General features: G+C 54.8%; 12 protein-coding genes across 12 annotated transcripts in view; 8 read left to right on the plus strand and 4 right to left on the minus strand.

Annotated features, from left to right (window-relative positions):
- Nucleotides 1-2,386, plus strand: part of GMORB2_3372 (ubiquitin carboxyl-terminal hydrolase 10) — a gene marked incomplete at both ends in the record, with an annotated part of 3,265 nt that extends 879 nt beyond the window's left edge. Inside the window, 4 exons of the mRNA XM_035465348.1 lie at nucleotides 53-841; nucleotides 953-1,008; nucleotides 1,065-1,227; nucleotides 1,319-2,386. Coding sequence (XP_035318613.1) covers nucleotides 53-841; nucleotides 953-1,008; nucleotides 1,065-1,227; nucleotides 1,319-2,386 — 2,076 coding nt within the window. The remainder of the gene's footprint in view (nucleotides 1-52; nucleotides 842-952; nucleotides 1,009-1,064; nucleotides 1,228-1,318) is intronic.
- A 1,409-nt stretch (nucleotides 2,387-3,795) lies between these two features.
- Nucleotides 3,796-4,570, minus strand: GMORB2_3373 (ubiquinol-cytochrome c reductase subunit 7; the record flags this gene model as incomplete). Its single annotated transcript, XM_035465349.1, has 3 exons — nucleotides 3,796-3,891; nucleotides 4,032-4,194; nucleotides 4,461-4,570. The coding sequence occupies 3 exons, from the start codon at nucleotides 4,568-4,570 to the stop codon at nucleotides 3,796-3,798; spliced, it is 369 nt and encodes a 122-aa protein (XP_035318614.1).
- A 798-nt stretch (nucleotides 4,571-5,368) lies between these two features.
- On the minus strand, nucleotides 5,369-6,040 carry GMORB2_3374 (uncharacterized protein; the record flags this gene model as incomplete). Its single annotated transcript, XM_035465350.1, has 2 exons — nucleotides 5,369-5,669; nucleotides 5,778-6,040. The coding sequence occupies 2 exons, from the start codon at nucleotides 6,038-6,040 to the stop codon at nucleotides 5,369-5,371; spliced, it is 564 nt and encodes a 187-aa protein (XP_035318615.1).
- Nucleotides 6,041-8,025: 1,985 nt separating this feature from the next.
- On the plus strand, nucleotides 8,026-9,203 carry GMORB2_3375 (solute carrier family 25 (mitochondrial folate transporter), member 32; the record flags this gene model as incomplete). The annotated part of the gene is made up of 2 exons (XM_035465351.1): nucleotides 8,026-8,431; nucleotides 8,497-9,203. Coding segments are annotated over 2 exons (1,113 nt in total), but the record flags the coding sequence as incomplete, so codon positions are not given.
- A 1,576-nt stretch (nucleotides 9,204-10,779) lies between these two features.
- Nucleotides 10,780-11,829, plus strand: GMORB2_3376 (peroxiredoxin Q/BCP; the record flags this gene model as incomplete). The annotated part of the gene is made up of 2 exons (XM_035465352.1): nucleotides 10,780-11,260; nucleotides 11,519-11,829. 2 exons carry the CDS (start codon nucleotides 10,780-10,782, stop codon nucleotides 11,827-11,829), a joined length of 792 nt encoding a protein of 263 aa, XP_035318617.1.
- A 1,029-nt stretch (nucleotides 11,830-12,858) lies between these two features.
- On the plus strand, nucleotides 12,859-13,745 carry GMORB2_3377 (NADH-ubiquinone oxidoreductase 21.3 kDa subunit; the record flags this gene model as incomplete). Its single annotated transcript, XM_035465353.1, has 3 exons — nucleotides 12,859-12,903; nucleotides 13,040-13,542; nucleotides 13,721-13,745. 3 exons carry the CDS (start codon nucleotides 12,859-12,861, stop codon nucleotides 13,743-13,745), a joined length of 573 nt encoding a protein of 190 aa, XP_035318618.1.
- Nucleotides 13,746-13,996: 251 nt separating this feature from the next.
- GMORB2_3378 (Essential protein Yae1, N terminal) lies at nucleotides 13,997-14,491 on the minus strand (the record flags this gene model as incomplete). Its single annotated transcript, XM_035465354.1, has 2 exons — nucleotides 13,997-14,185; nucleotides 14,309-14,491. 2 exons carry the CDS (start codon nucleotides 14,489-14,491, stop codon nucleotides 13,997-13,999), a joined length of 372 nt encoding a protein of 123 aa, XP_035318619.1.
- A 547-nt stretch (nucleotides 14,492-15,038) lies between these two features.
- On the plus strand, nucleotides 15,039-17,024 carry GMORB2_3379 (methionyl-tRNA synthetase; the record flags this gene model as incomplete). The annotated part of the gene is made up of 2 exons (XM_035465355.1): nucleotides 15,039-15,972; nucleotides 16,045-17,024. 2 exons carry the CDS (start codon nucleotides 15,039-15,041, stop codon nucleotides 17,022-17,024), a joined length of 1,914 nt encoding a protein of 637 aa, XP_035318620.1.
- Nucleotides 17,025-17,862: 838 nt separating this feature from the next.
- Nucleotides 17,863-18,720, plus strand: GMORB2_3380 (N-alpha-acetyltransferase 10/11; the record flags this gene model as incomplete). Its single annotated transcript, XM_035465356.1, has 2 exons — nucleotides 17,863-18,175; nucleotides 18,317-18,720. The coding sequence occupies 2 exons, from the start codon at nucleotides 17,863-17,865 to the stop codon at nucleotides 18,718-18,720; spliced, it is 717 nt and encodes a 238-aa protein (XP_035318621.1).
- A 238-nt stretch (nucleotides 18,721-18,958) lies between these two features.
- GMORB2_3381 (translation initiation factor eIF-2B subunit beta) lies at nucleotides 18,959-20,330 on the minus strand (the record flags this gene model as incomplete). The annotated part of the gene is made up of 3 exons (XM_035465357.1): nucleotides 18,959-19,049; nucleotides 19,142-20,152; nucleotides 20,233-20,330. The coding sequence occupies 3 exons, from the start codon at nucleotides 20,328-20,330 to the stop codon at nucleotides 18,959-18,961; spliced, it is 1,200 nt and encodes a 399-aa protein (XP_035318622.1).
- Nucleotides 20,331-22,646: 2,316 nt separating this feature from the next.
- GMORB2_3382 (uncharacterized protein) lies at nucleotides 22,647-23,852 on the plus strand (the record flags this gene model as incomplete). Its single annotated transcript, XM_035465358.1, has 2 exons — nucleotides 22,647-22,701; nucleotides 23,665-23,852. The coding sequence occupies 2 exons, from the start codon at nucleotides 22,647-22,649 to the stop codon at nucleotides 23,850-23,852; spliced, it is 243 nt and encodes an 80-aa protein (XP_035318623.1).
- A 2-nt stretch (nucleotides 23,853-23,854) lies between these two features.
- GMORB2_3383 (uncharacterized protein) lies at nucleotides 23,855-25,559 on the plus strand (the record flags this gene model as incomplete). Its single annotated transcript, XM_035465359.1, has 2 exons — nucleotides 23,855-25,319; nucleotides 25,402-25,559. 2 exons carry the CDS (start codon nucleotides 23,855-23,857, stop codon nucleotides 25,557-25,559), a joined length of 1,623 nt encoding a protein of 540 aa, XP_035318624.1.
- Nucleotides 25,560-26,859: the final 1,300 nt, after the last annotated feature.

The following is a 26,859-nucleotide window of genomic DNA, read 5'->3' on the forward strand; positions in this document are numbered from 1 at the left end:
CCCCCCTGTTCGGGGAGATTGGCCCATACTGACTATTCATTCCTGCATGCAGGTCCCCTGGCTCTCACACCCCGATCAGCCCTGGCCCGCCCGCAAGCCCAGGATCAAGCCACGCAGGAAGCCCCTCACCTCGGAGAGCGAGGCCCTCTCCCTGCCAGTCGAGCAGCACGAGGGCGCCACCGCCGTCGAGCAGACGGAACGGACCGCCCAAGCTGCTGCTGCTGCCGCCAAGACTACCCCCATCGCTGAAGCCCCCGAGCCCGCTGCCCAGGAGACTGCGCAGGAGACTCCCAAGCAGACGGTCGCCCCAACGGTTGCCAGCGAGAAGCCCACCGTCGCCAGTATCCCTTCTTCGACAAAGCCCGCTCAGCCTGCCTTGCCTCTGGTCCCCGTCGTCCCCAAGAACCCCAAGTCTCCCACGGTCGAGAAGAACAAGGAACAGCCGGCACAGCCCGTCGCCGCACCACCCTCCGAGTCTGCGACAGCGACAAACACCGAGGCTCCTGCTGACCAGGGTGCCCAAGTTGCCAACCCCCCGCCCAAGCCCGCTGCCCCCAGCAGCTGGGCCAAACTCTTTGCGAAGCCTGCCGGTGCGGCCAAGGTCGGGCACAACGGAACCTCTATCGATGGTGCCTCAGCAAACGGTGACGGAGCCGCTCCTGCTGCTGGCGGTGCGGTCAATGGACCTGCCGCTGGCACTGCTGCCTCGTCTCTGTTCCCCAAGCCCAACGCCAACTCGACGGCCGAGGCTGTCCTTGCCTACAAGGTCAACAATGACAAACTCTCTTTCATCGAGCCACGTGGGCTCATCAACACTGGTAACATGTGCTACATGAACTCGGTACGCTCTGCCCCCAAGCGTCTTCCTTTGGGATAATCCTCACGCTGACACACACATTAGGTGCTGCAAGTTTTGATGTTTTGCGTTCCTTTCTATGATTTCCTCGATCAGGTCGGCAAGAAGGCTGCCCACAGTTTCAAGAGCGACACGCCCTTGATTGATGCCATGTCTGTTGCCGTCCACACGTTTTCCAAAACGATCAATCATCACTGACAAGTCGCAGGATCATGTTTATGCGGGAGTTCAAGGTTCTCAAGTCGGCAACATCTGTCGACCAACTGCGTAGGTCGCTCAAGAGCGAGGACCTCGATAAGTTTGGCGAGCCGTTCACACCCGAGTTCGTGTACGACGCTATCCGTCAGCTTCCCCGATTCGCCAGCATGAGGGTGCGTCCCACCCACAATCCTTACCCAACACTCGCACACTCGGTGCCGCTATCTCCCAGTTGTATGAAGCGTGTTCTAACATTTCCCACAGCGTGGTCACCAACAGGATGCGGAAGAGTTCCTCGGCTTCCTCCTGCAGTCTCTCGACGACGAATGCACCAGTGTGGTCAACCACTCGATCGCCAACGAGGCTACCCGGGCCGCCGACTCCGACGCCAACGGTCAGACTGATGCCTCCGGCGACTGGCTCGAGGTCGGCCGGAAGCAGAAGGCGGCCGTGACGCGGTCGTCGGGTGCCAACGGGTCCACTCCCATCAACAAGGTGTTCGGCGGTCTTCTCCGGTCCGAGTTCCGCGTCCCGGGACTCAAGGACTCCATCACGACAGAGCCCTACCAGCCGCTTCAGCTAGACATTGGATCCCCCGAGGTGCGCAGCGTGGTAGATGCCCTCCGGGGCCTCACGCGTCCGGAGCGTCTGCAGGGAGACTTCAACTCTCCCCGCGGAAAGGACGTCCAGGCGACCAAGCAGGTCTTCATCGAATCGCTGCCGCCCGTGCTGATCCTGCACCTGAAGCGCTTCCAGTTTGATGCCGAGGGCCACGGGACCGTCAAGATCTGGAAAAAGATCGACTACCCGCTGGACCTTGAGATCCCGCGCGAGGTGCTGTCGCGCCAGAAGCGCCAAGCGCTGAGCGACAGCAGCTCCCCCCTACCGAGGTACAAGCTCATCAGCGTTGTCTACCACCACGGCAAGAACGCCAGCGGAGGCCACTACACGGTCGACGTACGCCGGCAGGATGGCCAGGACTGGCTGCACCTAGATGACACGAACCTCCGTCGCGTGCACAGCAGGGATGTGGCCGAGTCCAGCGTCGAGGAAGACGGGCACAGCTCGGCAAGCAACGCCAATGGCAACGGCACGTCCAGCACCTCTGCCAACCGGTTCGGCGCCATGAACGACGACGAGGCCGGTGACGAGGACGGCTGGGAACAGGTGACGACCTCGGCTGGCGGTGCCGGCCACGGCAGCAACACCACTAGCAGCAGCAAGCGCTGGAGCAACGTCGTCAACGGAGCGGGTAACAATAAGGGGAAGCAGAACAAAGAGGGCTTCAAGGACAGCAAGGTTGCCTACCTCCTGTTCTACCAGCGTGTCTGATCCTGCGTCAGAAATCTATACATGCGAGAAGGACGCGAGCGAGAAAAGCAAATAAGAAAGGAGTAAATGGACGGCCTATGCAGATATGAAAGGAATCCCTAGGGATGTCATGACACATGTCGACAAGCCCCAATATGACGGATAGTGAGGGTGAGAAAAAAAAAGAGACAAACGAAAGATGGGCTTTCTTTTGTGCGGTGAGGAGCATACGGACATGAACCGAAAAAAAGAGGAGGGGAAAAAAAAAGAGAGGTGATTCTTGATACCCCCTACGACTCTGTGGCGTCTGGTGTCCGGCATGCTTTCCATGGTCAGTCGAGGGGGAGGAAGGTGATGGTGTTTTTGGGTGGGAGGGTCGGGAGATGTTGACCGACAAGTGTCCATCATGATGGAGTTGGTAGATTTGGAAGGATATGGGACACGGACGAAAGAAAAAAGAAACCAAACCTCGGAAAAGAAGAAGGGAAGGAAAGAAGAAAGAACAGACAACGGAGCCCTCATGTTTTCCTTTTTTGTCGTGCTCTGCATCTACGACGCCCTGGTCGCGATGAAAAGTGGCGGACTCCTGTATCATGCCGGACATGTCTTCTTCCATCAACCAACATATCTTCCATACATATATGGCGGTACATGGCGCAGCTTTTTTTTTCTTGTCAATCATGGGGAGAGAAGAGTTCCATCTGCATCTCTTTTTTTTTCCTTATCACACTTACGAGGGAGACGTGTTTTTTTTTTCTTCTTTTTTTGCTTTCTTCTCTCTCTTCTTCTTTCCATTGTACACTAGATACATTTTCTTCGAAAAAGAAAAAGAAAAACCGCCAATATCAACAACTTTCACTATCTACGGCCGTCGCTGATCCTTGCATATCACCATCTACCATTACTCGCCCATCTACTTGAAAGATGATGATGTGGTAATATTTAACGTCGGAGTGACAATTACACATGTCGATGTCTTTTTGTCATGTGCAATCAGCGTCAACCTGTCATGCAATCAGCAGAGAAAAGAGCGAAGAACCAAAGAGCACTTGGTTGTTTTGAGAAGACGAATAACATGACAGGGGCATTTTTGGTGACAGGGAAAATTCAGAAAGAAGCCATACAGGTTGAAAGGTGGTTAGAAGTTATACAAGGAATAAATTCTGCTCCACTCGCACTATCAAAACCTCCTCGTCCTCCCTTTCCCTTCTCAGCCAAGTTATTGTGAAGAATCGTTGTGTTTTTTTTTTTCGGTTATTGTTTTTTCTTTTCTTCTTTCGTCTATAATATTCTCCCCTTCTCTCCCTCTTCCCTAAAACACGCTTTCATCCTATATTGGTACATGTAAGAAAAAGAAAAAGGGGAGGGGCGGGTCCTCCTCTCCTGTTCTATTTCGGTATAGATAGACAGCAACAGCCGAGTGAGCTTCTTTAGTTCTTGCGGACGATGGATGCGGCATCGAGGGCGTTGCGCTCGGCCTCCTCGGCCTCGACCTGACGGATGATGGGGCTCAGGTAGCGGATATCCTGCGGTTTTTTTTTCCTGTTAGTCTCGATCATTCTCCAGAGGGTTGCTTGTACGTCTGTGTGTGCGGCTGTGCTTGTGGGTGCGGGTGCGGGTGCGGGTGCGGGTGCGGGTGCGTGCAGGATCGGACAAGAGAGCATACAGTAGCATCGGTGGTCCAGTCGGAGCGAGGGAGCAGCTTGTGCTGGTAGCTGCACTGGGTGGCGCGACGGATGCGGTAGACGCGCTCGTAGGCCTCCTTGTTGGAGATGCGGGTGAGGGCGATCTGTACGGCCTCACGCTCCTCCTCAAAGAGGTCATCGTACCTGTTTTATTTGGGGAGGGGGGTCATGGTCAGCTTCTTTTTCTTCTTCTTCTTCTTCTTCATCATCTTCTTCTCCTCCTTCTCATTTTCTTCTCCTCCTTCTTTTCATTTTCCTCCTTCTCTCATCATCTTCCTCTTCCCCACTCCTCCGGTACTGCCGTCCCGCTGGGCCGAAGAGAACCACGACCAATTGCACAACAGAAGAGATAGAGTATGGCGGATGAAAAAAAAAGAAAGAAAGAAAACAGAAAGAGATTGTGTATGTACCTGAGTCCGAGCTGACGGTATCCCGAAGCACCAGCGTACCAGTTGGACACGGGCATAAGCAGCTTTTGAAGCCAGGGGCGCTTGTTGACGAAGGGGGCGAGAGAGACCATTGTATCGACTTAGGGGTGGGGGTTGAGTGTCAAATGGTATCAGGAAGGAGGGGAGGAACAAGACAGTATTCTCAGTTACTTCGGAGCGGGGTTGCTATCCGAGTCGATTGGATTGTTGCAGCTGTCCGTCGTCGTTGTCGTCGTCGTCGTCGTCGTCGCCGAGATCCAATGCGCGATATGAGGAAGAAAAAAAAAAAGGGCCTGGGGCTTCTCTGGCCGTAGTCGTGGAACTTGTCGGCAAAAGTTGGAATTGGGCCGCCTTTCTTGTCACGTGATACCGGCCTGCGCATATCTATGAGTCAGCATGGCCAATAAGACTGAGTCTGATGGTCATTTTTCTCCGGTTTTATCCTGCAGCTCATCCAGAGCGGCAATTGTTTCGTTTGGGACATGAGAGGTAGATATTTCGTCACCTCTACAGCTATAGCAGCTATCAATCTGTACTTCGAGCCATCCAAGAAAACCCGCTGGTCGATTCAATACATCATCGCTGTTTTCTGTTCTCTAATGCTAGTACTACCCATAATACTGTGACCTTCATAACGCTTGTCCACGCTCCCAGTTCTTGGTGCATTGCACCGTCCTGTGCCCACCTCACATCACTTGCTCTCGTGGCCATCTGCTTGTCGCCTTGATATCGGCCTCTATCTTCTCTGCGTCTTCTTCTTCTTCTTCTTCTTCTTCTTCTTCCTCCTCTTCTAAAACACCTTTTTTTGACTTCTTCTTAGACGATTCCTACTAATCCTGTCCCGAAGACTATGTTTCGGAAGACGTCTGTTCCGCGGACAACTCTTTGTCTCACGGTTCCTCCCCGGCTTGCTGCTCCTCAGCCGGCTCCTGCTCTTCGGCCGGCTCTTGCTCCTCGGCCGGGAGGGTAACGGAAGGGTAGATGTGAACCAGGAGGATAGAGCGAAGGATCGTGGCAAAGTATGAAAACATGAGGACAGTGAGTAATTTATCCTCAGTTGCCGTCTGCTCCTCAACTGTCGCTTGCTCCCTGTCCGGGAAGACATGGGGGGCGGTTGAAGAGCATCGGAGGGAAAAGATGAAGAAGTAGTCCCGGTCAGGGTCAGAAGCGCGGTGACAGTTACTGGTCGATCTTCGGCCAGTGGTTGCTACCCCCCCAGCCAGTGGTAGCTACTCCTCGTCCTCGGTTCGACCCTGGCCCTGGCCCTGGCCCTGGCCCTATCGATGTCCTAGGTAGGACGCGACTTCCAATGTCGCGTTGCCGTCCCAGATTACCGCGGAGGTTCCCGCAGTGAAAAATCCGTCGTCGTCGTCGTCGTCGTCGTCATCGTCCGGGACAGCGTGTGTATTGTCCGAGGAGGCATCATCACCCGAGACCCAGGCGTCGAGCGTCTTCTGCAGACGACTGCAGACCTTCTGAGACCTGTCGTCATCTCTCTTTATGGAGATGTTGAAGATGGCCATAGGCCGGGGGTCCGGCAAAGCCATGCGGTTCAACTTCATGGGCTCTCTCACGAGGTTCCAGACTTGCTGTCTGTACTAGTCGGTGCACAGTTCCGGGTCCCCAAATTGGATAGCGTCCTCCCTGCTATACGTCGCGACGAGTCCGGCAAACGGTCTGTTGAGTCGTTTGCAGGCAGACCATACTTCATAAGGGAAGCCTAGGGCCTTACCGTGTTCCTGGATCGTCTCTTTTGTCTGCTAGTTAAATCCAGCTCAATCAGCGCCATTTAGAGAGCCAAGAGATAGGCAGCCAGAAGGCTGTTGGAGTCTTGGGGGACCGTGGCGTGGACAAACCTGTGAAAACTACAGCCTCCCTTTCTGCGGTGCCCGTATCTAGGTACGTCTCTATATTGTGTGATCTCATGAGATCATGGCGGCCTAGGGCTGCTTGATCCAACGACGTGGCTGAGCCGATTTTGAAGTATGCGACCACGACGCTGACAAGCCACGAGAGCCTTGCCTGCGGTATGCCACCAATGTATGCGACGGGTGGCTTCGCACGTGCCTGACTGGTATTTTCCAAGGCGGTTTCTTGGGTTCTTTGCGTCATCTCTACGATGGCCGCAGTATAAGATGCATCGATAGCTGTGTTTGGCTGTGGTCGGCTAGATGGAGAGTGTAAGAGATGCTTGGCTCGGTGCGTAGGCTGTTGAAGTGTTCAAGTTGACATGGCTGTTGATGCTTTTCTAGAAAAGAGTCACGATACTCTATAGAGCATGTTGGCTCTTTCCCTGGAGATGGTTGAATGATTCTATGAGAACGAAACTGTATGAGTTATACGACGGAAGGAACACTCTTGGCCGTTTCCTGGCGAAGGTGTCCTCGTAGATCTCGTAGATGTCCATATTTCGGAGTCACATTCATCGTCCTGTACGTTACCAAACACAACGTGACCGCTACAAGTATGAGGACATCAAGTTCGCTCGAAGCGCAAGTTTTACCCATTCATAAACTCCCGGTAGATCATGTAGACCTCGTTCAGAAACTCGTCACTGTTATGACAGCTGTGATACTTGTCGGTGACCTCATCGAGCCCTACAGGGTAACCGCCCTTCAATATGCAACAGCCGCATGTGGGCGTTGTGTGTGGGGGGGGGTCTCCTTGTCTCTAACCTTCAATAGGAAGTGTCCAAGCTCGATCTCTTCTCCACTCCACCAACAACCCACCCACACGGGCCACACTCCCACACACCCCTCGGTATGACCTTTGCCTTCTCTCTCTCTCTCGCAGTCTCTCCCTCCCACCCGCCCTTATCCCGGCCCATCCCATCCGCTATATCGGTCATCCATCCACTTTCCGAGCGGAGTCGCCTCTCGTCTTTTTCAATTTCAATTTACCAGCCCACTACGACCGAATAGAAACGTCATCATCACCATCCTTTCCTTGCTCGCCTACAGCTACAAATCCACCGCATCCATCTCTACTGCCCACCGCCGGTCTTGTTCCCTCTCTACCACCCCCCAAAGGCCAATGGGCGGCGCCGTTAGCTAGAGCGGGAACGGTCAGTGTGCGTGGGAGCGTTCCCCCGCAGCGCGTCACCCGGCAGCTTCCTGCGTCTGCTACTCTTTTTTATTTTATTTTATGGTGCTTTTACTTATCTGGTCCTCGTTAAATCATCGATGCGCGGCCCTCCGCCTCGACGGATGACGAAGTCGATATCGCGTACCTTTCTTCTCTTCCTCTTTCGCCTTCATCTCAACTCGCCCCGGAGGGTCTCGTGACCAGAGCCGAATATAGCCATATCGTCGACGGAATCTGCGTAGATATCGCTTCTTCTTCCTCTTCTTCTACCGAGCTAGCGTAAGCCAAGGGGCCCCGAAAAAGAAAAAAAAGACGTCCCTTACGGAGGGGAAGAGAAGAAGCCAGGGGGAGAGAGAGGTCTACCAGAAGCGGAATGTCTCACGATCAGCATCAGTCCGAGGCGACCCAGCCTAATTCCGAAAATTATTATGCGCCCACGCCAGCCTATACGCTCCCCCCAGTGCACTCGCCCCCTGTCGGATCAGGGCCAGCCCAGCCGATGCATAATAATGACCGCGACCCCGCCGCTCCGATCTGGCTGCAGAGATGGGCTGCTCGAGCTACCGACTCGCAGTTCAATGCCATCGCAGGTGCCATCGGTGGCTTCACCTCGGGCGTCGTGACCTGCCCGCTCGACGTCATCAAGACCAAGCTGCAGGCACAGGGAGGCGTCGCACGAGCCGAAAGAGCCGGCAGCACCGCGAAGATGTACAGTGGGCTCGTGGGCACCAGCCGTGTCATCTGGCAGGAGGAGGGCATCCGTGGCATGTACCGTGGCCTGGGCCCGATCGTGCTCGGCTATCTCCCGACCTGGGCTGTGTGGTTCACCGTCTATAATGAAGCCAAAGTGGTGGTCAGCCGATATTGTGGTAAGTCTCGGATGCGTCTCTTCGACTGGTGAGAAGCTCAAGCTCATTTCTCCTGCCCTCTGCAGACAACGTCCACGTCATCAACCTATGGTGCTCCATCATTGCGGGCGGCTGTAGTACCATCGCGACGAACCCCATCTGGGTCATCAAAACGCGGCTCATGTCGCAGAGGCACATGGGTGACAGGCCGGGCAGCTCGCCCGCGACCAAGACGGCAAGCTCGACCTCCTCTGCGCTCCATTACCGGTCGACAATCGACGCGGCCCGCAAGATGTACTCGACAGAAGGGCTCGCCTCATTCTACTCGGGCCTGTCGCCGGCCCTGCTAGGGCTCTCGCACGTGGCAGTCCAGTTCCCGACATATGAATATCTCAAGATGACGTTTACCGGCCAGGGCATGGGCGAGGCCCCGGCACCCGGCCAAGGATCCCACTGGATAGGCATCCTCTCGGCGTCGGTGCTGTCCAAGATGATGGCCAGCAGCGCGACGTACCCCCACGAGGTGATACGGACAAGGCTCCAGACGCAACGACGGCAACAGCTCCCGTCTGGTGGCGGAGGCGGACCGAAGTACAGGGGCATCGCCATGACGTTCCGGACGATCCTGCGTGAGGAAGGATGGCGGGCCTTCTATGCCGGGCTGGGGACGAATATGACGCGAGCTGTCCCCGCGGCGACGGTGACGATGTTGACGTACGAGTTTGTCATGAAGCACCTCAACATGGCGCGAGATGCGGGGAGGGCCATGATACAGGAGGAGCCAAGGCTATGACACGGCACCGCTGCGGCCACCGTGATCAGCAGGTCATCGCATCGTGGACAGCATCAAGGTCGTGACCCCAGACGTGGATCTGTACCATACCACACCACACCACGTCACACTTCTTTTTTTCCCCACCTTTTTTCTTTTCCGTTCACACATATCAGTCTCTACAACTACCAAACCCGATCATTCGAAGAATGGACTGGAGCAGAAGAGGATGGGATACCCTTTCATTGGCTGTAGGTATAGACGGGAGATGTTTACTTTTTTTTTTTTTTTTTTTTTTTTTTTGGCAAAAAAAGATAATCAAAGAAAGAGGAATTCTCATGTCATCTGGGCATCATATGAAATCTGTGCTTTCTATCTATCGCATGGGAGGGGAAAAGTGTTTCTAGTATCACAAGGCAAGAAGGGTTGTTTTCCCTCTTTATGTGTATCTCGGGGGCATCCTGGGAGTTTCGCTCTTGTTTTGATCTCTACTCCCAAGATGAGATAGAAGTTAAAAAAAAAAGAAGATTTTTTTTTTTTCAAAGGAACAGTAGTGTGTATGTGATTAAGACGAAGACGGTGGTGAAGATGAAGATGGTGGGGGAGGAGGCGGAGGAGGAGGATGAGGCTGTAACCTCTTGGTTCTCTACGGCGATGGTGAGTGAGTGTAATCGGATGCGGTGTGATGAGGATAAAGGGGTCAAGAGGGGGAAATAGGGGTGGGTGTGTGTGTGTGCTGGGGGAGGGGGAGGGGGGATTTCAACGTACGGCCTGATCCCTTGCAGAATGAATAGATGATCTTGTGTATCTAGAATGGGAATCTCAGCACAAGAGTTCAGGGGATGGGGGGCGGGGGGGGGAGGATGAGACTGAAAGAGATATACAAGGGGAGATGGTGGGACTCACGCGAATAGTACGCACGCCATCGTAAAGGCAGCGGCTGGAGCCATGAATGACTGCAGTTATGAGGTATCAGCATGTCTTGCGTTCTCTCTTCTCCGTGTCCGTCTGTTCCGATGGAAAATGGCATGATTGATACCTTGGGATTCATTGTGTGGTATTCTCAAGAGAGAGAGAGAGAGAGGGAGTCTCAATAGAGAGAAAGATACGGTATCATTGGGCAAAATATGATGATTCCAAGTAATTGGATTGCTATTGAAGGAGAGAGAGAGAGAGAGAGAGAGTATTACCGAGTATTAAAGAGAGAGAAGTTTGGGATTACAGATATTGGCAGATATTGGCAGGTCCAAGCTCCTCTTTTTTTTCGCACCTTGGCTCCTGCCCTGTGATTGATTGGTCGCGTCAATTGGGCGTCGCATATTCCCTCCAAGGTTGTTTTTGCGACGAGCTCCCATGTCGCGCTCCCTCTCCTATTTCTTCTCCCCCTCTCAACTACATCACAGACACGGTTTTCAAAGAGGCTTCTCGATCTCTTCATCATTCATTTCTCCTCATTCCTATTGACTCTTCTTCTTTTTTTCCCCCTCCCTTTCTTTTTCTTTATCGCCAACTCGGGGTCCTTTCCCCAAACTCTTCGACAACTATCCAAAAAAGAAAAAACAAAAGAAAAAACAAAAGCACAAAAACAGATCCAAACATGCCTGTTGAACTACGCAAGCGCAAGGCTCATCAGTTGCCCGTTGCAGCTCCACTGACCAAAAAGTCAGCAAAGACCAAGGCTGTGCCCGAGAAGGACGATAAGGAACCTGTCGCCAAGTCTAAGGCTTCTCCTCCCAAGAAGGCTGCTGAGAAGGAGGACGAAGTGGAGGAGAAGGAAGAGAAGAAGGAAGAGAAGAAGGAAGAGAAAAAGGAAGAGAAGAAGGAAGAGAAGAAGGAAGAGAAAAAGGAAGAGAAAAAGGAAGAGAAAAAGGAAGAGAAGAAGGAAGAGAGGAAAGAGGAGGAGGAGGAGGAGGAGGAGGAGAAGAAGCAGGTTGCTGTTGGGGATACCATCAGCCTCGACGGCTTCGGCGGGGAGATTGAGACGAATGATGGCGAGAAGACCACCCTCAAGAAGCTGGTCGACGAGAGCAAGGCTGGTGTCGTGCTGTTTACTTACCCCAAGGCTTCTACTCCAGGCTGTACGTATATCGCCTTCTTTTCTCTCTCTCCCTCCCTCCCTCTCTCTCTCCCTCTCTCACCCCCTCTCCGTCTCCCTCTCTCTCTCCTGGTCCTCCCATTTGCTCGCTTCATCATATCAGCTCTCAACCTTGGTCCCGGGTGCGCTGCGCATCCGTCGGCGCACTCGGTCTCTCCTGCACCACCTGAGCTTCATGGCTGGCCGCTTCTTGCTGACTGATGGAATTATCCGCCCCCTCTCCAAAAAAAAAAAATAACAGGCACCAAGCAAGTCTGCTTCTTCCGTGACTCGTACGAGTCCCTCACAGCCGGGGGCCTGGCCATCTACGGCCTGAGCGCCGACTCGACCAAGGCCAACACCGGCTTCCGCACCAAGCAGAAGCTGCAGTACCCTCTCCTGTGCGACCCTGCCTCTACCCTGATAGAGGCCATCGGTCTCAAGAAGACGCCCAGGGGAACCCAGCGCGGCGTGTTTGTCGTCGGCAAGGATGGCAAGGTGCTCGTGGCCGAGGCTGGCAGTCCTGTCGGCACGGTCGACAGGGTCAAGAAGTTGGTTGACGAGGGAAAGTAGAGACTGCTCAACCGTCTGAACGGGATATCAGAGAGGGATCATGGTGACGACTAGATATGTGTAGTAATCAGTGTCGTCTTTCCTGTTCTTCCTGTTTTTTTTATTCTTCGTCTTTTTGTTTTTTTCATTCCCTTTTTTTTATATATCGTTGTCTCGTCTCGTTCTGGTTATTTTTCTTTTTTTTTTTTAATTCTCTGTTTGGAAATAGCGATTATTGATAGTTATTGAGAGGGAATGAGTTGAGAGAGACCCCTTTTTTTCTTCTCTTCTTCATGCTGTAATCTGCAACGTGTAATAACTCGTGATTCTGTGTCGGGAAAAAAAAGAGAAGAGACGAAAAGAAAAGAACAGAAGAAGAGAAAAAGAAAAGAAAAAAAGAACCAACCCCCCCCCCCCCCAAAAATAAAGACCAAAACAGGCGTCCCACCACTCTCAGACCTTGACCACAGTCCCCCCCCCCAGTTTACTACTCCGTAATAGCACCTGCCCCATTTGCTGTTTCCCCCCGGGGAAGTTCTCTCGGCAGAATATNGAGACCCCTTTTTTTCTTCTCTTCTTCATGCTGTAATCTGCAACGTGTAATAACTCGTGATTCTGTGTCGGGAAAAAAAAGAGAAGAGACGAAAAAAAAAGAAAAAAAAAAAAAAAAAAAAAAAAAAAAAAAGACCCTCCCCCCCCCCCCCCCAAAAAAAAAGACCAAAACATGAGTCCCACCACTCTAAAACCTTGACCACAGTCCCCCCCCCCAGTTTACTACTCCGTAATAGCACCTGCCCCATTTGCTGTTTCCCCCCGGGGAAGTTCTCTCGGCAGAATATCGGTTAACCAAACCCCAGACGGGAGCGACAAGCACAAACCCCAAAACTCTCTCTCTCTCTCTCTCCCCTCGTCTTCTCCTCCCTTGTCTCTTTGGAGGGTTGAATCGTGCAGTATAGTAGTAACCTGTTCAGACAAGACAAAAAAAAAAGAGAAACTCCAACCCCCCATCTCGTTCTCATCCATCCATCCATCCGTCAATTCCTGTTCAAAATGTCCGTCTCCAAGGCGGCCAGCAACGTCGTATCCATTACCAAGGTAAGCCCCTCCGTTCGCGTCTCGAAATCACACCCACTCGTCGCTACTCGCTCAGATCGACGGACTAGCCGGTCGGATGATTGAAGTGATGGGGGGATCTGGTGAACTGACAATGAATGTTCCTTCCCGTCGATAGAAACAAACGGTCCAGTCGACGGGGATATGGGAGACGCTCCGCAGGGCCGTGTCCATTGACCCCAACCGGTCCAACGGCGTGCCTCTGAACCCTTACTTCCGCAACCCGACGCCGGGCGCCAACGACCCTCACGCCTACGACGACCCCGTCACCATCCCTGCCGCCGACATAGCCGACAACCCCTACTGGAAGAGGGACTCGCGCCGTTCCTACCCGCGGCCCAGCGCCGTCACCCAGGCCGACGTCGTCGGCCTGCTGAGCGTCGGGAGCGCCGCCCGTCCCAAGCTCGACCTCGTCGGCGACGCTGGCGAGAGGCAGCTCGTTGCCGCCAGGGAGGAGGGCCAGACGGCCGGCCTTGCCAGGCACTTGGTCAAGGCGCCGCAGGATGCCGCAAACGAGCTCTTCGTCGGCGGTCTGCCTCCTACTCCCGCCGGGAATGATCCGTCCAGCGGCAGGTGGGATGTGCACCGGTACGAGATTGTCGGCGAGCCTTATGGCGAAGGGTATGTCCTTTGCTCCTCTTATCCCCCCCCTTCCTATACTCTGCTCCCTTGTGTCCTCCAGCTGTCCTTGCCTCCCCCACCCCCTGATTCTCCCCCCCCCCCTACCGCAGTTATCATTGTTCCCCGAGTTGTTATTGTTGAAAGCTCGTGTCAACCTCGTGTACTGACCTGTGTGTAGATACTCTTGCCGGACTTTCAAGTAAGTGCGCCTGTACATGCGCAGTGTGTGGATAGATGCTCCTCTTTTTTTTCTTTTTTCCCTTGTTCTCTTCAAATTCAAGCTATATTTGATAGATGCGGAAGCGTGTTGTCATGTCATGTGTAGACTCGGTACATTTCGTGCCTCGTTGTGCTATGTCCCAGTGTTGTATGTTCCAATGGGAGGGGGGGGAAAGAAGGAAAGAGAAAAGAAGAGAGAAAACGCCATCTAATATATGCATCATCATGCCCGCCCTCACAAGGATCCACCTGCAGCCTTATTCGCACCCCCAACTATCCTGTCGATGATGCGCTCCTTCCCCTGCGCCTTCTTTAACCGGTCGTCGAAATCCTGCACCGCCGTATCTGAGTTCTCAATCGACACCGTCTTGGGATCCACGAGGGCATACAGCGAGCTTATATTCTTCTCCAACCGCGCATTGTTCTGTAGGGGGGTCATCACCATCGTACCAGTCCGCCGTCCCTGCCCTCTTGTTCCTCCTCCGTCATCTCTGCCGCTGCTGCTGCTGCTGGGAGGTGCATTGCTGGGAAGTCGATTCGCCCAGACGACAGACTTGCCGGCCAGACGGCCGCTCTCGAGGAACTTTTCGAACCCCTTCTGTAGACCGAATGCTCGGCCCTCGGCCAGGCCGGACTGCCCTCCGTCTCGTAGGCCGTCGTTGTATCCTTGGTTGTAGAAACGGCTCTCGACGTGGAGTACGTCGTCGAACAGGTCGTCCTGTTGTGTCATGGTTGAGGGATGTGTGTCCAGACGAGATCGGCCACCTCTCTCTCTATCCAAGTCTTGCTTTGATGAAAAGTACGACAAGGAGGACAGTGAGATGGAAGTATGAGGCATGTATATATAAATATATATATATATACAGAGACGAAAAAAAAACAATGCAAGAGGTCAGTGTGAGGTTGCCATCAGAGAGAGGTTGATGTGTAGAGTTGGAGTGGCAGAATTCTTGAGTCACCGCCCAAAACAAAAACCAAAAAAAAAAAACCCTTGGAGCGAATGGCGGGGTGGTCTGCCCCTCGGTGGGTTCTTGGTGGGCTGCCCGCATTGAACTTGCCCGCATCAGAAGTTGAGTCACCTCGGGCCATTTCTCGCAACCCCATCACATCTCATCTCGGGACTCTTCGTCTCGTTCATTTCCGAGCCAAGGCCCTTTCCTGTCCGTTATCATTCTCATTTGTCGATAGAGGAGAGAAGAGTATCAGCCTCTTTTCTTTTGGGGGGTCTCAAGGAGAAACTCTTCAAGCAAACGAACCGGCACCGACCCAAAAAAAAAATGGGCGTCCAAAACCCCATCCTTCCCGAAGAGGGCAAGCAGAGCATCCTCGTCACGAGCGCCCTCCCCTACGTCAACAACGTCCCTCACCTGGGTAACATTGTCGGTAGCGTCCTGAGCGCTGACACCTACGCCCGCTTCAGCAAGCTCCGCGACCGCCCGACGCTGTACATCTGCGGAACGGACGAGTACGGCACCGCGACGGAGACAAAGGCCCTGGAGACGGGCCAGACCCCCCAGCAGCTGTGCGACGAGTTTCACGTCAAGCACAAGGAGATCTACGACTGGTTCGAGATCGGCTTCGACCACTTCGGCCGCACCTCGACGCCCAAGCAGACCGAGATCGTCCAGGACATCTTCCTCAAGCTCCACAAGAACGGCTTCCTCGAGGAGCGCACGACCGAGCAGCCCTACTGCGAGAAGCACGAGGCCTTCCTGGCCGACCGCTTCGTCGAGGGCATCTGCCCCAAGTGCAGCTACGACGACGCCCGCGGCGACCAGTGCGACAAGTGCGGTTCCCTCCTCGACCCCTTTGAGCTCATCAAGCCCCGCTGCAAGGTCGACGGCGCCCAGCCCGTCGCCCGCAAGACCAAGCACCTCTTCCTCTCGCTCGACAAGCTCCAGCCCAAGGTGCAGGACTGGCTCGACAAGACCCTGTCAGAGTACAGCTGGCCCGCAAACGGCCTCGCCATCACCCAGTCCTGGCTCAAGAGGGGTCTCGAGGGCAGGAGCATCACCCGCGACCTGAAGTGGGGTGTCCCCGTGCCGCTCGAGGGGTACGAGAACAAGGTCTTTTACGTCTGGTTCGACGCCTGCATCGGCTACCCCTCCATCACGGCAAACTACACCGATGACTGGGAGAAGTGGTGGAAGAATCCGGACAATGTCAAGCTCTACCAGTTCCTCGGAAAGGACAACACCCAGTTCCACACCAGTAAGTTCCACGATGCATCTTTCCCGACACGGTCATCGTAGGCAGGCAGATGCGCTGACATCTCTCGCGTAGTCATCTTCCCTTCGTCCCAGATCGGTACCGGCGACAAGTGGACCATGCTCAACCAGCTATCCACGACCGAGTACCTCAACTACGAGAACGGAAAGTTCTCCAAGTCGCGCGGCATCGGCGTCTTTGGCAACCAGGTCAAGGACATCGGCATCTCCCCATCGGTGTGGAGGTACTACCTGCTGTCGAACCGGCCCGAGACGAGCGACACCCAGTTCGAGTGGCAGGCCTTCGCCCTGGCCAACAACAGCGAGCTGCTGGCCAACTTTGGCAACTTTGTCAACCGCATCGTCAAATTCGTCAACGCCAAGTGTGACGGCACCGTCCCGGAGTACTCTGCCAACTACACCGACGACAGCTTCGACTTCCCTGCCTGGATCGCCAAGGTCAACACCCTGCTGGGCGAGTACAACGACCTGATGGAGCGCGTCCAGCTCCGCTCGGGCGCCCGCAAGATCATGGAGATCAGCGCCGAGGGCAACGCCCTGCTGCAGTACCGCCTCGACAACACCAACCTGGTCGAGAAGCCGGAGCGGACCCACACCGTCATCGGCCTGGCCCTCAACCTGTGCAAGCTCCTGGCGTCCGTATGCTCCCCCTACATGCCTTCGACGGGCGCGGAAATCTGCGAGCAGCTCAACACGCAGCCCGAATCCATCCCGGATACCTGGACGGGCGACTCTCTCAAGTCCGGCCACAAGATCGGCAAGGCCGCCTACCTCTTCTCCCGCATCGACGACAAGAAGGTGGCGGAGTGGAAGGAGAGGTTTGGCGGCACCGACGAGTCCCGCGCCGCCGAGGAGGCTGCCAAAAAGAAGAAGCAGGAAGACAAGGAGAGGAAGAAGGCCAAGAAGGCTGCTGCCAGGCAGGCCGACAAGACCAAGGAAGGCGCCTCGCCTGCCGACGCTTCTGCCGCCGCTATTCCTGCTCCCACGGCTGAGACGAGGGAACTGCCCATCCGTGGAAAGGGGAACGCGAGCTAGAAGCGGCTGCCGTCCTGTGGAATATTTCAAGGGTTAGGATGTGGAATGTCTGAGAGAAGTGAGCGATTCGACAGTTGAGGGGGTCTTTGTTTTTTCAAGGTCAATTTGAGGAAGGAGAAAGGGAAAAAAGGGAAGGGAGTATATTCTGATGACGAGTTCAATGATGTGATGCTGCATGTGGCTTTTCCTCTTTTCTTCTTCTTCTTCTTTTCTCCGTTATTCGGTGAGAGCTGGGAAGAAGCCATAGCTGGTGTGTTGGGGGTGTTGCAGGTTGTTTTCATAAGAGGTTTGAAGTTGAGAGAATAAGAGAATTGACAAGAAGAGTTCAAACAAATTATATGTGTCTCCTAGGTGAATAGGGACTAAATTACCATGACAATAAGGGGAGAGGAGAGAGAGAGAGAGAGAGAGGGAAAAGAAAAAAAAAGGAAAAGCTACTTATCTTGACAGAAGAGTAGGTGTGTGTTTCAACCGTGACAGAGGGGGCGCTTTTCGAATGTGGGGGTTTTTTTTATAGAGAAAAATGCCCCACGTAGAAGCTTGTCAGCATGAAATTTGTCCCTCGACGTATTATTACCTCTCCACCACGACGAACCGCATCATCAACCTTCACTCTCGCTCTCTCTTCTCGCGCTCTCTCGCTCTCTCTCGCTCTCTCTCTCTCTCTCTAAGTGTTGAGTGCACGCGCGCAAAAACGACAAACACTCCGAAGCTCTTCAACCTCCGATCCCTTCACCTCGCGACGCCGAACAAGGCTTACGATAGTCCAAACTTTTTAGAAACCCCCCCCCCCCCCAAAAAAAAAAAAAAAAAAAGAACAGAAAAGACACCTAGAAACATGGACATCCGAGTCCTCACAAACGCGGACCTCCCGCTAATCCAGCACGCCAACCTGGAGAACCTCCCGGAAAATTACTTTCTAAAGTACTACCTGTACCACTCGCTGTCGTGGCCTCAGCTATCGTTCGTGGCGGTCGACGTGTCCCGTCCTGCCCGGGGGCCATACGACTACCCCAAGATTGTGGGCTATGTCCTGGCCAAGATGGAGGAGGAACCCTCGGACGGCGTGCCGCACGGGCACATTACCAGTCTCAGCGTCATGCGTACTCATCGAAGATTGGGGATCGCTGAGAAGTTGATGAGGCAGAGCCGTACGTCCTCTTTTTCTTCTTCTTCTTCTTCTCCTTCTCTCTCTCTCTCTCTCTCTATACATATATATATATATCATGTCTTTTTTTTCTTCTCCTTTCCCTTTGACTGACAGAAAGAAATAAAAGAACTCGCCATGGTAGAAACATACCAGGCCAAATACGTCTCACTACACGTGCGCGTGTCCAACGCTGCGGCACGTCACCTGTACGAGACGACGCTGGGATTCACAAACGAAAAGACAGAAGCGAAGTACTACGCCGACGGGGAGGACGCCTTCTGCATGCGCCTCGACCTGGATGCGATCCGGAAGCAGGTCGATGCCGCCGCCGCCGCCGACGGAGACGGAGACGAGGCCGCCGAGACGGACGAAAAGGACGGCGGGAAGTCGTCGGACGCGCAGCCTGACGAAGGTGAGCCCGTCGGCGAGGTCGGTCGCGATCCCAATGCCGGAAAGGACGATCAGGCTGGTAGACAGGTCAAGGTTGCTGTTGGGAGACAGTTGGGTGTTGGAGACTTGGTGGAAAAGGTGGAGAACAAGAGTTGAGGGGCTTTTTTGTGTGTGTGTGTGTGTGCGCGTGCGTCTTATCGTCGACTCTATTTTTCAAAAAAGAAAACAGTTTGACCATCCAAAAAAATACAAAGCTCAAATATCAGGATGCTTTTTTTTTTTTTTTTTTTTTGGGGGGGGGGGGGGGGGGTTTTTTTTTTTTTTTCCCCCCCCCCCCCCCCCCCCCCCGGATGCTTCCTTCTCTCTATGCTCGCTATGTCAAGATGAGAACAAATCAAGATGCAGCGCTCAGATGGATATTGGTGTCTTGGGGCTTGTAATGATCGGCAATCAGACCACTGAGGTGTTCACGTGAGTGTGTGCCACTAGATGCTGGTCAGTATATTTTATAGTTTCTTTTCTGAGCAGAAAAATGGAGAGACAGGGAGAGGGAGGGAGGGAGAGGGAGACAACATACAGATTCGTGATGTAGCTGTCGATAGAGGTATGGGAGACGAGCTCCTTGACGGCAGCCCTGACGGTGACACCGTGAACGAGGTCTGCGTCGGCAAAGTCAACATAGGTGGAAGGGTTGGCCCACTCGATGACGTCGTCCTCGGTGGAGGGATCGATAGGACTGAGCTTGTAGATGCCTGCCAGGACGAGGACGGTGGCGCCGCAGACCTTGGCGGCGCGCGCGAGCACCGAGGCGCCGCTGTCGGTGACGATGCCGCCGGTCGCGGTGATGGCGCTGGCGCCCAGGATGACCTTGTCGACGCGGGGCATGTAGCACATCGCGCCGGCGCCGGCAATGTTGATGAGGGTGATGCCCGAGGCGGCCAGCTTCCTCCTGAACGAGGCGTACCGGTCCGTCGTGGTGCCGGTGCCGGTGCTGCCGCCTCGCGGGTCACCGCCGCCGGCCTGACGAGTGGGGACGGGTGTGTCGATCATGACGGAGAACTTGCGACGGGCGGCTGCGCGGAGGACGAAGCGCTGGACCGTGGTGGACGGTTGGTGGAGGACGACGTAGTCGCCCGGGCGGATGTGCACCTCTGCCGAGGCGCCGACCTGATCGTCCACCTGACTGATCTCGTCGAATATCTCCTCTATCCCGTCGATGATTTCCGACCGCAGAGCGCGCATCTGGCGGGCATGATCGTCGGCCGTGGTCGGGGTGTTGCCGCTGCTGCCGTTGTCGTCGTCGGCGGCGGCGGCGGCGGCGTTTTCGCGGCCGACGGCGGCGCCGCACAGCTCTTCGCTCCTGTCCTCGGCGGCCTCGTCCCGGATCAGGCCGAGGACCCGTCGCACGATGTTGGCGACGACGAGCTCGTCCGGACGGGCGCGGGAGAGCCTCCCCCCCACGCGGGTCACCTGGGAGATGAGGGTGGCCACGTCGTGCCACTTGGAGCGGGTGATGAGCTGGAGGAGGCAGTGGGCGGTGGCTACGGCGCACTCTTCGGCACCGGAGACCTGGTGCCGCTTCAGCAGGCTGTCGAGGGTTAGAAGTGTCAGCGATGGCTGGGGAGTCCGACTGGGCGTCGGGAGGATGAGCCGTGGGTTGGAACGCACGAGACTAGACTGTCGACTGACTGATCTACGGGCTGTCCCTTGATCGACTTGAGGTATTTGTCGAGATTGGGCGTGAAGCCCAGGACGGCAGACGGCATCTTGTCCTGTCCTCCGTCCTCTTCCTGCTACCGAAGCGCGATCGGAGTTGCAGTCGATGGTCTGGAGATGGCTGGATGATGATGATTTTTTTTTTTGTGGTGATAGCGATGGTGGTGGTGGTGGTTGTGGTGGGGGGAGGGAGTGTGCGCAATGCGACGACGCTCTTGAGGGGAGGTTGTAAAACTCGAGGAGAGAGAGGGTAGAGGATGTTGAGTATCTGTATTTTTTTATTTTTAATTCTTTCGATGGAAAGCTCGGATCGATGTGAATTCGCTGCTGGTGGTTTTTTGTCGGCGATGCGGACGTGGAATTCAGAGTGTGTGATGGTGAATGTCGCTGTTTAATGTGTGGTGGGATGTGTGTGGTGTGAGTTTTGCCCGTGAGGTTGTGACTCAATCAGCCCTTTCTTCTCCGGCGCGGAAATAGAATCGGCGGCGGCTTCGGTGGTGCGGGGGGCCATTGCTCCTCTGTACTTGAGGCTTGTAGGGGTCGAGGCAGGGCGAGTCTGAGCAGGGCAGTGAGAGTGGCAGAACATCTTTCTTCTTCTTCTTGATTCGCTTTGAAAAATCCGTCTTCTTTCCTTCTCTCCTTTCTTTCCTTTTTCTTCTTCTTTCGAGGATTGGAGAGTGGTATCTGGATGATCCTATAGAGATTGATAAAAGGATGGGAAAAAAAGAAAAGAAAAAAGTGTCTCGTGCCTTGTATTTATCTGTATGGCGATGGCTAGTGACCGTCAAAGCCCATTGTTGCCCGACTATGTGTATCGTCCCCAGTGGCTGATGGGTGCCCCACCATCTGCAGAAGCATCGTAGACGTGGAAAGGGCGTGGCGTGTTAAATCGGGAAGATGTACGAACTGTTACGACTCCTCTCTGGCTGTTCTCTGTCTGGGTAGATGATGGTCTGCGCGTGGTGGTAGTGGTGTCGCCTCCGATTCATACTCGTACACGATCATGACGATGCTCTCTCTCTCTCTCTCTCTCTCTCTCTCTCTCTCTGTGTGTGTGTGTGTGTGTGCGCTCCTTGACATCCGATCATCAGCTTCAATCCCCCGTATCAGAATCTCCCACCAGACATGGAGTGATTATCCGTACAGCCGTACTCGTGATGAATCAGCATCCCTGCTATAATCCATCCTGGTGAGATGATGTACAATATGCACTCCATCCGAGGTGATCAGGCTCCTGATACGGAGTACTAATCTGTGCTCGTAGATATATATCGACTTGTCAGTTGGTCTGCGTCCTTGGGCGGGTCTCGGGATTACTGCAGACGACATCGGGGATGGCAGGGAGAGCAGCATCTCATCCAGTGGAGAGAGAGACATATGCAGATGTTACCATATGAGTACGCGGTTATTGGCAGTCGTCGTTAACATCATCATCTTCCGGTCAGGTTCCATTCATCTTCCTCCCTCCTTGACCCGTACAGTATTACATCTTACTCCGCATGCGGTGTTCCCCCTCATAATCATACTCTTGGGAATGACGACCTGTGAACTTCTCCGTACCATACTCCGTATTGCCGATAAAACTATCCGTACGATCAACGTAATCCTTCCGTATACAAGCGGACACGGAGTCATGATAAGCTCCACCTTCCGCTGGAGCTCTCCAGAGGCCCCCCCCCCGTTGCGTTTTGCAGCGAGTCGCAGCAGCCGTGCAGGACATGTGCAGCCCTGGATGCAGGCAGCCTGGAGAGGACGCTAGAGAGCATCAGACAAGCAGCGGCCCGGTGGATGCCCAGAGGTCACCTACATCGCTGCCTGTACCCTGTACAGCAGACCCGGTACGTACATGTGTACCTACAGTACTGAAAACCGCGACCTGACCTATTCGACGGAAAGTTACAGTGGAACAGGCCACAGTGGAATATGCACTGCAGCAGCCTATGACAGGCCGAGTCGGCCCCCCGGAACACCGTCACGGCCAATGGCCTGCCTCGCTCGACTCCTGGTCCTGGTCAGCCATCGGGAAGCCTGACGGTCGACACGTGAAACCGTCATACGAAAGAGGGTTCTCGTGCCTTGGTATCTTCTCACCTCTCACTCTCTCCTTCGCCTTCTCTACATGTGCATGCGACATGCGCATGTAGTGGCGTATGCCAGCTGTTGTTACGGAGCGTGAGGGATTGCTGCTACATATATCATGGCAGTAGTCGACGGTACAAGAGTGCTATTCCGTCGTGGTATTCCGTAGTGGTATTCCGTCGTGGCATCACACTATACTTACTAGTGCCGCCTGAGAACTGCTACTGCGAGTGAGTACGACGGGAGTATCGATACTGCAATGCTGAGACGGAGTATCCATACTGAGTATGAATACTAACAATACCACCGGAACTAATAACTCCCTGCTCCTTTTGGCCCCAGGTCGTCGTCTCCCCTATTGCTTTTGATTTGCTGCTCCCTGCTCCCTGCTCCCTTGCTCCCAGGCCCTTTCATCCCTCTCGAGAGTCAACCCTTGCTCATGTCATCTCCACCACCAATTAATATCTCGTACCGCTCACCTCTTTCCTACCACTCCCTCTCCCTGTATTTCTACTCGGTACTCCCCGTACACGATACCACCTGCTCATACAGAGCAGCAGCATCTGCACTCTACTAGCAGCGTACCCATCACCGTACTCCTTCCCGCACAGAACACCAGCAGCATCTACAGATCTGTACAGATTACGGATACTCCTCGCTACCATCCGCTCGACGCCTCCAACACCTTCCGCCGAGGCCGACCGTCCAAGACCACTCCAGGACCATCCATCCCTGTCAATCGCGATCCACCCTCAATCATCCATACCAACTCAAACACACCACCACCACCACCACCACCACCGAGGCAATAGGGAAAAAAAGTCGCACTGGTGCACCTTCCCCCACCCGTAGACCACTACGCAAACCCCCCTCCTTCTTCCTCTTCGACTTTCTTCTTCTCTCCCTCTCTTTTCTCGACAACTTCCGCATGGCGATCGCATCAAACATTTGAGCGACTCTGGTTGCCGACCTATACTGCCTCTCCCTCTCGTCGACACCTCTCCTTTATCGCGACGGAAAACACCTACGATTCCTACGACCATCCCTCCCTCTCCTTCTCTATCTATCCCTTCGACGACCTCCATCATCGCGCACGCACACACGCACACGCACACATACACACACGCACGCTCTCTCTCTCTCTCTCTCTCTCTCTCTCTCTGATATTACCTCTTCCTCACCTGTGACACGTCACTATAATACTCTAACTGCCTCCCTGACGCTCGTTTTCATCCCGTCTCAACCACCTGCCACGACGACGCCACCCGAACACGACATTTCATCCAACCTAATACCTTCGCCCAGACTATCATAGTACTCTCTCCTCGAGAGTTCTCATCGAACAGCATCTTTCCTCCCCTGCGTCGGCCACCCTCCCCGACGTCGCGCGTGATACCATCCCTTTTGGCTGCCGTCGGATGCGACTGGCTGTCCCTGTTACTGGCACGGGACTCTTCTGCCGCCCAATGCCCATGGCTTGTGGCCTCTCCTGACCATGAACTCCCTCAACATCATCAGTCGCGTATCGCCGCCCTCGACGCCCACAAAGTCGAGATCCAACAGCCTCAACCTCGATCCTGCTAGCCTTCTCGCCCACACTGACGACGAGGCCGACGCCGCTCCCGAGCCCGCCGGCGAGAAGGAGTCGTCGTCCTACGAGCACGCCGACACCATGGATGCCAGCATCCCTCACCGGACCGCCATTGACGACTCACCATACAGACAGCAACATCATCAACAACAACAACAACATGACCGTCATGACTACGATGGCGTCTCCGAGGACACCCCTCTGCTCAGCGAGAAGAAGCCCTCGTCCGGGAAACGCTCCAGCTGGTGGCACTCGGTACCGAGAAGTCTGACATCCAGCATCATCGGCTCCATCCGCTGGGTCTTTGCCACCCTCGCATCCCCCGGCGTCTATCTCATTGCCTGCTTCTACGACGATCAGGGCCTCTTCTCTCCCTGGGCGCAGATCAAGGTCCTGTTTGGCTTCCGCAGACCTCCCAAGGACAAGCTTGCCGTCGACCCTGAACCCTATACCTCGTCCGACCTCGACCCCGTCCACGCCTCGCATCGTTCCCCGCATGCGGACCGTCCGCCGTCGAGGCGCTCATGCGTCGCCGTCGCGTCCGACTCGTCCGAGTCCGAAGACGCCAGGCCCGTGCCGTCCCCGTCGTTATTGCCGGCGAGGCAGCATCATACTCGATCCAAGTCGGCCAACACGGCCGACGACCTCGGCCCCTCACGCAAGTCGATACGTATCAAGCTCAACCACGACGAAGGCCTCGAGAGACGCAGGCACCGCAAGACCCAGTCGGCCGTCGCCCGCACCCGGGCCAGCGAGCTCGGCGGCGAGGAGCTCTCCGCCCACCTCAAGTCACCCACGTCGCCCATCGCCGCCCTGACAAAGTACCCCCGCGCACCTGCCCCTCCCCGCCCCTTGATTCCCCGCCGCCAGCCCTCGTACCTCAACATCGAGCCCTCGCGGAAGCCCACCAAGACGCTGATCCTCGACCTCGACGAGACGCTGATCCACAGCATGTCCAAGGGCGGCCGGATGAGCACCGGCCACATGGTCGAGGTTCGCCTCAACGCCGCCTCGCTGGGGATGGGTGGCGGCGGCGGCAACGGCGGCGGCGGCGGCGGCGGCGGAAGTCAGCCGGTCGGACAGCACCCCATTCTGTACTGGGTCAACAAGAGGCCCTTTTGCGACGAGTTCCTGCGTCGCGTCGTCAAGTGGTTCAACCTCGTCATCTTTACCGCCTCGGTCCAGGAGTACGCCGACCCGGTCATCGACTGGCTCGAGTCGGAGAAGAAGTTCTTCTCGGCACGATACTACCGACAGCACTGCACCTACCGTCAGGGGGCCTACATCAAAGACCTGAGCGCCGTCGAGCCTGACCTGAGCAGCGTCATGATACTCGACAATAGTCCGCTGAGCTACATGTTTCACGAAGGTACGTTCTCCGATGTGCTACCGCCCACCTCTCTCTCTCCCCTTCCTCTCTCTCGCTGACCTCGCTGACGCTTGACTCCCAGACAACTCCATCCCCATCCAAGGATGGATCAATGACCCGACAGACAGCGACTTGATGCATCTCATCCCCTTTCTTGAAGGACTGCAGTACGTTCACGACGTGAGGTCGCTCCTGGCTCTGCGTGGAGGAGAAGACGGACATACGGCTGCGTCTGCATAGAGATGGCTGCTACGCTGCCTCGGTTGGGCTGGTTCAATTCGTGTCTGTGTTTGTGTATGTGTGTGTGTATGTGTGTGTAGGGCTGTCTTCACTGGGTTGATAAACTGGGGTTCGATAAAACACGGCTTCTATTTTTAATGTCTGCCTGTCATGTGTAAATGTAGGGAAAAGAAAACAAAAAGCATGGGAATTTTTATACACTTGTTTGGTGCAGTATCTTCCATCTCTCTCTCTCTTCTCTCTCTGTGTGTGTCTCCGTCTCCGTCTCCGTCTCCGTCTCCGTCTCTCTCTCTCTCTCTCTCTCATCCTCTTGCTCTCTATTCCATCCCCCTTCCCCGCCCACTCACCCATACACAGGCGTAAACACATTCACATCCAGAATCTCACAATGACGGCCACGGCTCCGGTCGCCGATCCGCAATATCCTCCCTCTGTCTATCGGTTCGGCGTGTGATGGCTTCGCACACCCATACCCGGAGCATACGATTTCTATGCCAAGGATGAGGTCTGAGAGGGGCCCGAGGACGGCTTGCAGGGTAAGACAAGGGAAGGGAGAGTACGATGATGGTTCACATGGATGAGATCAAAGTTTTGTATGATTCGCAACATTCCTCAGACTGCCTGACCTGTGAGGTGCGTGCAATGTCTCGGGGAGCCTGCGTACCTGTTAAGCTGCGTGCGGTCTCGGAAGCGCTGTACCATAACATCAATCGAACAAGCCTAAGCCGAAACCAGTGCCGCTCGTCCGGTCGGCTTTGTCAGAAGCTATGGAAACAGCTGGAAGGAACAGGGAACGGCGTTTTCTTCTTGTTTTTCAGCAGAGCCGATGATCAAGCATTCATCTACCACCTCTCCGTGCTCTCGTACTTGTGTGATAGATAATACACTAGAGCTGAGGTGGGAAATCACAAGATCCCGTGTCCAGTGGGGGGGGGGGACATTTACGTTCCACTGGCGTCTTATTGGGGTGGAGAGAGAAAAGTACTGGGCAAAGTCTTTTGGAGGCGAGGATTACTAACAAGCTTTCTGGACGTACTAAGCTGCCTTGGCATCAGAGAGTACATGTATTCACCGAGTTATGGCATGATGAATTGGAGAGAGAGGGGGAGAGAAAGGTAGAGACAGTGTGACAGTGTATGCGTGTGGTAGAGGGAGGGGGAGGGAGACAGAGAGTGAGAGTGGGAGTGGGAGAGGGAGGGAGAGAGAGAGAGAGAGAGAGAGGGAAGAGAGTATTGCAAAGTTCAAATGTTCCCTTGTTCGGTTCAGTTGCTGGCTCCGGATTCGTCAACGTCAGAGACAC

This window comes from Geosmithia morbida (genome assembly GCF_012550715.1).
Source record: "Geosmithia morbida isolate 1262 chromosome Unknown scaffold_18, whole genome shotgun sequence".
NCBI classification, from domain to species: domain Eukaryota; kingdom Fungi; phylum Ascomycota; class Sordariomycetes; order Hypocreales; family Bionectriaceae; genus Geosmithia; species Geosmithia morbida.